Source organism: Homalodisca vitripennis, unplaced genomic scaffold (assembly GCF_021130785.1).
Source record: "Homalodisca vitripennis isolate AUS2020 unplaced genomic scaffold, UT_GWSS_2.1 ScUCBcl_2110;HRSCAF=6525, whole genome shotgun sequence".
Classification (NCBI taxonomy): domain Eukaryota; kingdom Metazoa; phylum Arthropoda; class Insecta; order Hemiptera; family Cicadellidae; genus Homalodisca; species Homalodisca vitripennis.
The window spans coordinates 66881-74619 of NW_025778256.1; the positions used below are offsets into that span (position 1 = coordinate 66881).

General features: G+C 29.9%; 1 protein-coding gene across 3 annotated transcripts in view; it reads right to left on the minus strand.

Annotated features, from left to right (window-relative positions):
* Positions 1 to 7149, minus strand: part of LOC124371845 (F-box/LRR-repeat protein 15-like) — a 32480-nt gene extending 25331 nt beyond the window's left edge. For 2 of the 3 annotated variants that reach the window (XM_046830206.1, XM_046830204.1), the window contains exons 1-2: positions 7041 to 7149; positions 3496 to 3745 (exon numbers count right to left, since the gene is read on the minus strand). In XM_046830206.1, the coding sequence (XP_046686162.1) occupies positions 3496 to 3702 (207 nt within the window). In that variant the 5' untranslated portion in view covers positions 3703 to 3745; positions 7041 to 7149. Of the gene's footprint in view, positions 1 to 3495; positions 3746 to 6784; positions 6813 to 7040 lie in introns of those variants that run through there. The other variant, XM_046830205.1, reaches the window with a different exon arrangement.
* Between the last annotated feature and the right edge of the window lie 590 nt (positions 7150 to 7739).

The window sequence follows — 7739 nt, forward strand, 5'->3', positions numbered from 1 at the left end:
CCACAAAGATAAGTTTTAAATTGCTAATATTTAATGTCCTAGCACTACAAACTATCTTTTCCCCAATGCTTAATATAATGGTTAATAAATTCTTCAGCTGTAATAGGCGATATCAGATTTTCTTGTCTATAGTAGTTACCAGCCTCTGATTTAATTACATATCATGCAGCTGAACATTTATTTTAAGAATTTTGTTCTCATTCTACATGATTTTTGCTTTTTTAATTTTAGGTCTATACAATTTTCTTTTAGCTGTGTGGCAGTTTTTTAGTTACGCTTTATTTTTTATAATTTGGTATTTGGAACAGATCTTGTAGCAGAATTAATGTATTCCTCATCTTTCTTAAACTATCATCAAACCAGAAATAATTATGCTTGTTTTGTTTTCTATGTTGAGCGTTATTAGTTTTCCTTGGATGGCTATGATTGAACACTATTGACAGCCTATTTACAAAATATCCGTATGTACAATTTACATCCTCTATGTAATACAATAAACGGCAATTCAATGAAAAGCTCGCTTCTACAAACATTTCCAAAGTTTCATGACTTATGATTTCTGCATCAAATATTTTTAGACTGAGGAAGAGTAAATTCAAATTAAATAATAAGAGTGATCTGAAAATCTCATCTTCCGTCAAAATCTTACTTAAATCAGTGGCTATATAGTCTATACGCTTTTTATTTCTAGTTGGGGGTTTGTTTACACAGTACAGATTGAATGATTTTAGATTATCAATAAACATTATTGTGAATTTATCTATATTCTTTAACATGTCAATGTTAAACAAACAAAAGGATTTTCAGATGCAAATAAACTTTTCACTGTGCTTCCCAAAGTTCTATTTCTTTTTGTAATTGAGGCATCTCTTCATACGTTACCTTGGTGTAACCCATGTTAAATTGCCGAATTAGATTGTAGAAAATCTACTTGTTTAGTCTGAACATCATTTGCAAGCAGAAGAAAGCAATTAAGACATTTTGAGTTCATATTTTCAAATGATTTTAGTTTATTTTGCAGATCAACAATGTCCTTCTGAGGAACATTACTGACTTCTTCCAGGCTCTCAATTGAAGACAGCATTATTTTTCATTTCCTCCTACATAATTGTACTGAGAGTTTGAAATTGTTTCTGTATTCCTCCTTTTCTTTTTTACTAAGAAAGATCAGTTCAGCCTTTTGACATTAGGTAATATTGAACTTATTACACTAGTAACTGCTTCACTTAACTGTTTTTCCATTAAAATATATTTTTGTATTAATTCTTCTATTTCCTCTTCTTCCTACATGACTTCAGTCTTTTGACTCTAATTCACGAGATGATTTGGTGATTTTTATATCACGCAATTATTGTTTCAAATCTTCACTTTACGTAAAAGAGCAATTCCAATGTCAACAGAAAGTAACATTGATAACTCAGAGTACGTTTTCATTATCTGAATTAGCTAGATCCTCCGTAGAACCCTGTAAACAACCTGGGCATTTCCATTTTTCTTGTCATTCTTTATTTAAGTATTTAACTGTAGTGCATGCCAAATTAATACATAAAATATGTAACCAACTTTTACATAAACCTGTGCAAAATACACCTCCATGTCACACATATCTCCCAAGTTGTTTATGTTTTCTCCCACATCTGATGCCGTGTACTAAATATGTTAGTCTAGTAATAAACAAATAAAGTACAATTCTACAATCATACCACAAAAATTTCACCGTTAACAGTCACTCCAAAATGTTACTATTAAAAACAATATAATGAATTTCCACTGACTGACTTTTTTTACCCATTTCATTTAGTGGCACTTTTCTATTCATGATTTGAAAAACTTGCAAAAAGTACATTGTATTAATGGTTGTGGTTTTGATCTTAAGATCCTCAGAATATGAGTCAGTCACTCAATCAGATAAGCCACCAAAAACTCTGATAACAGATTGACTGGTGATAGTTGGTAAAGCTAGTAAGTAGCATCCAGGTGCCAGTTGTATCTGATAAGAAGGTAGTCCTTTATTATTTATAAAACTAAATAAACAGGAAATTATTTAGTTTTATTTTCAGTTCTTTGAGATTTTACACATTAAAAAAGTGCAGTGTCAAAACTACCACCTTCTATTTGTAGCACCTTAGAAATTACACAACTTTACAAAAATTTAACATAAATACACTTTTTAATCACAGTATAATGATTAGTTTTAAGGAGCTAAACTAATAGATAACCTGTCTCATACACTCCTCCTCATTCAATTCTTAGTTAATATATCAATATAAAAGTTTATTGATATATTAACTCAGGGAAGAACGAGACGTACTATGATCTCAAAGTTCATTGGTCATCCTGACGTTTGACAACAATGGAGCAAGAGCAATGAGAAATTAAAATAATGTATAAAATAATCAATTGCAGTAATTCATTGTATAAATTAATTAAAATGAAATAAATATAGTTCATGAGATTTATATTATAATTACAAGTCAAAGGGGATAAAGTCCTTAAATTTAGGTATGGCTGCACTCAATCATTATTCAATTATTATTGTAATAAATAAATCCCATACAATTAATCTTGTTTCAATACTAAATTTGTTTTAATAAATATTAAATTATACCCAGGTATCCAAGAAGGAGGCTAGAAGCAATGGGCAAGATTTATATCAACAGACTCCTAGGTCACAAAATGAACTTGCTGTTCAAGGATATAGTATGATGCAGTTGTCAAATTTCATTACAAAAATTTGATAACAAACTGTTCATAAATTATTCCAACAATGATGGAGACATATTGATGTAAGCACTCTCTAACCAACTTTAAAATACATTCTATGTACCATAAGAGAAAAGGAGATTAATTTGCATTTTGCAATAATAGTTAATAATAATCCATTCTAGTTTATTATTCTAGATAAACTCACAAAGTAACTGTTTCCCCAAAAAACTAAATAAATTTTACCCCACAATTTTAGTAAATAACAGTTTATAAACATAACCTCCTCTAAACTAGTTTAATGGATTCTCCACTTCCTTAAATATATTCCCGAGTTAGCCTTTAAAATACAGAGTGAATCTAAACTGCGTTCTACAAACTACAGGAAACACATTTTTACTGCTTTCATGTAACAATTTTGGGAGTATTTACATTTTTAGTACAACATTAAAAATTAATTTTCTCAACTATTTATATATCGATCAAAAGAAATAAGTTGCTAAACATTTTGCATTATTATGGGCTATTTTTTACATGTTCTAAAAATTAATTTTTGACATTGGTTACTGTGAAATTTGGCACAATATTTACAAATAGCAATAAACCATATTTATAGACACCTTATTCTTATACTGTTTGATCCAGAAACAATATTCTTCTTAAGTTTTATAACTTACGGTATTGTAGTTGAGAAACACTCTGTATATATTTATTACCACAGTTTAATAATTCATAAATACAGTACAATATTTACAGTGTACTGTTCAAAACTAATGAAAGAAACAAACTTACCTTTACAGCAATATGATTTGCAATTTGACTGAAAAGACTGATATTAAGCACTTTCATTTGACCGAAGTAGCTATCAATTAATAATTTGAACTGCTTCGACACTCTTCTCATAAGGAACAGATCTTTCAGAGAAAGTAGTGGTAATATTTTGGTATACAAAATGTCCTCCCAAAATAAGTCAAGGAATGCAAGTTTTTTGTCTTCCATTATAATATATGTAGTATGCAAGATATTCTTCTTCAGCCAAGACCTGAAATAAAATAACAACTTTTTTTAATAAGTATAAAACACTTACTATTAGGATGCACTGTCCACATTCATTACTACCACAGATATAATATAAATCTTTTTAACACTTAAAGCAATTCTTCCACCCATTAAAAAATTAAAAACTATGTGAATAAAATATATTCCAAGCACATAAATACATTTCTCTTGTATTCCTTGTTCACTGAACATAAAGCATCCACTGTGCACAGAGTTTCACAACATTATCCTTGCAGATCACAGCTCACCAGTGTCGGCTGCTCACTAAGGGCGTCATTAAATTTGAGATTTTGGATCGTAACGTTATGAGATGTCTCATTTTTAAACAATGTAACAAGTAATGTGTATCCAAATGTTTTTCAGGTTTTTTTTTAAGTGAATACTTCTTAATCAATGGAGTACAACAAAGTTTAATGAGATTTTTTTCAACTGGATTTAACTGACAGTAAACTCCTGTTCTCAGTCCTAAAATTTACGTATATTTTTTTCATTGTGACATCAAGGCAAACTCATCTATGGCACTGGAAATATCTTAGAACAAAAAAGATTGCAAGAGTCTTAAGTAGGCCCTTTTTGACAGAAGTAGTTTTCTGGTATATATATGAATGTAAGCCTACATATTTTCTTGGTTGGGACAATAAAGTAAATTCAAATTCGACACCATAAATACATTAGACCATTAACTAAGTAAATTCAAATTCGACACCATAAATACATTAGACCATTAACTAAAACGGCCTGAATACGCTTTTTGATTTTTGTCCGAAGTAGGCTTCTCAGTTCTACATGTTTACATATATCTATCTAATACCTTTAAACAAGCAATTCTTGTATATAAATGTAAAATCTGGATCTCGGAAACGGCTCCAAAGAATTTCATGAAATTTAGTATGCAGGGGGTTTGGGGGCGATAAATCATTCTATCTAGGTTTTTATTTTTATAAAAACATTGTTTTAACCCTTTTGAGTGCCGGAGCATTGCTATTTGCGATCCTTCATTATATGGAAGAAATGCCAGAATCGCTATTTGCAACTTCTGCAGTAAAGCTTATATTTTATATAGTATTTATCTAAATTGGCTCAATGACTATTAATACGCATTCCAAAGGCTTCAACGTAACTTTTGGTGTAGGTTTTGTTGCATTCTGGTTAGATTCTGATTTTTACGGCGGTTGTAAAGTGAGTGCGTCAGTCAAGTTTAGAATCGACCGCTACGCGGACGAGCCGTCACGTGTTTTGTTTGCGCTGGTGTTTATTTCACAAATGACTGTAAATATTGAAAGTTTTTTAAATGTAAATGGGTTTGTAGTGTTAGTATCTTCAAATTATTTCGTTTGTGTACGTTGTTCTAGTCTGTGTGTAAGTAAGAGCAATGACTTGACCGTGAGTTACAGTGATCGTGAGCAGCTAGTACTTTACTAAATACATTTGTATAGTTTTTTATGTTTTTTGTGTTTGTTCAGTGATATTTATAAACAATGAGTCGTAAAAACATTGCTGACAATGAAGACCCTAGTATTGCAGGCATTAGATTTAAGCATTAGCAGTGTAGACAATACACAGAATGTTAGGTTAGGTTAGAAACTTTCTGGTTTTTTAGTGGTTCATATTTTCATAGATTTATTTTCCAAAATTTATTTACAAGTACAAAAAAAGTTTCTATATGTCTTTTTGTAAACAATTAAATGGAGTATAAGATAGAATAACTAAAAGTGAAAAAATAAAATATTTCAATAACACTAAGTTGTGTCAAAATACAAAACAAAATATTTTTGCTCATAAAGTTTTTGTTAATTTTTTTTTTATTAGTATAAAAACGTTAAATAAGTGATCAATGTATGATATTTATAAAGAAAATATATTTATCTTAAGAAAAAACAAAAAACCCAGGACATTATACCAATAAATAGTTTTGTTATGAAATTTTTGACCAGACCCTTGCAGAATCAGGCATTTTCGCTCGGCATTTTTTTATGCATACCATTATATCAAAACACCGTGGCACTCAAAGGGTTAAAGGTGTTTCTAAGCTATTAAAAAACTGCTATAAATTCATTATTTGTATTATTACAAATTCAAATTTATTTATTATTTCTTTGTTTACATTCTATAGTAAATGACATCTGACGTATCTTAACAAGAGTAGTAAGCCAATCCTCACAGCTGATGTTTCATCAGAAATTCCAACGAATAAAAAATACAAATTTTTGTATAAATTAACGAAAGTTCAAACTGAAAGGAAACTTTTATTGTTAGTTCATGAATAATTTCACTCGTCTTAAAACTAAATCTATTTCATATACTTCATCCCACACATACTGCTAAAGTCAAGTGCCTGCAAACCTTAAATAACATAATACAAGCAGAAAGGTCTCATGATTTAGATGTTTCGACTTCTGCAAGATATGCGGCAGCGTGCGGCACAATGTGTAGCTACCGAAAATGACAAGCAACGAGAATACCGATTAAAAGAACAAAGACGTCGAGACGGAAGACATTGTAGGGCTTTAGAACTTGATAATTATTTACCGACATATAAATAGATCACGCCTTAGGATCATTTGAAATTTTGCGATGCATTGCATTTCCCTGAGAAACAGTTTTCTAATCGCATAAATATAAATTCTTTTGGTGACTTTTTGTTTGCATGGACGAATTAATGGAGCAACCCAAAATTTTTGTATGAATAGGCTACGCCTTTTTTTTAAACAGTCACCCTTATTCGGAAGTTTCATGAAAAAATAAGAAACATAAACGCATCTTTTGCTCTAGCATCCTTTAATGCAAAAAGATGACAGAACAATAAATAGACATGGCATTTTACAGTTTAATCATTTGAGGAAAAGTATATCATAAAATGAATTCCCAAACACATACCAGAAATATCCCTACCAGAAAAATACCAAAGCTCGGTTTCCTGATAATTCTATATATCAGAACAACATAAACATATACTAGGACATTCTAATAAAAGTTAACAAATAGCCCTACTATCTGCTGTCACCTATAAAAATTGACTTACCAATCAACTGGATTCTTGCATTTAAAACAAAGATAATCTGTTGATGTTCCTGGATTCACACTGAAATAAAATACAACTAAACCACGATAAATTTGTAATTCTACAAAATGACTGCAAATAAAAATGACATACTAAAATATAACAAACCAAATGTAAGTATGATATATTTCTAATACTACAAAAGAGAATTAGGCTATATCTGCTTCAATTCATATTAACCAAAAATAAAACAGTAGACATTTATATTCTGACCAACCTAAAATTAACAGTGTTAACACCAGCGACTAGTAGACGTAAGCTGATTTATTCCTTTTTTGCTACAGACAGCGTACTGCCCTCGGCCCACTGACTCATAAACGTAGTCTGGTAAAAACAAAAATGTCCGGCCATTAAAGCCACTTCATATAGTAAGGTGTCCGAAAGATATCGATAAATATAGAATAGCTGAACAAAACACAATAACACAGTTAATTCACTATTCTCAAAAGTTTATATTATCATTTTAATTTTTAAACAAGAATTTAGAACTCAACACCTTTGAAAACGACTACTACAAATATTTGGTATTGGTATAATAATATCTACATTAAAACCCACTAAAATGTATTTATATCTTCACCTACAAGTATGAAAATTTTAATTATTTTATAAAAAGGGAGACAACCGACTAAATACCTTCAAATAGAATCAACTATATTTGAAAGGCTTTAAATACAAATGATGAGATTATTTTTTAAAGCCACGAACAATTTGACGTTTTGTTTTATACATATAGACTAATTTTATGTTTACTTTAAACCACAGAAAATCTACATAGTAATACGTAAACCACTATAATTCTGTAACCCTATTTACTGTAGACTCTAAAACCCAATAAAATAAAGTATTTTAAATATATTTTTAAAAATAGACTGGACAACATTATTTGGAAACAATTACTTTACTTCAGCACCTT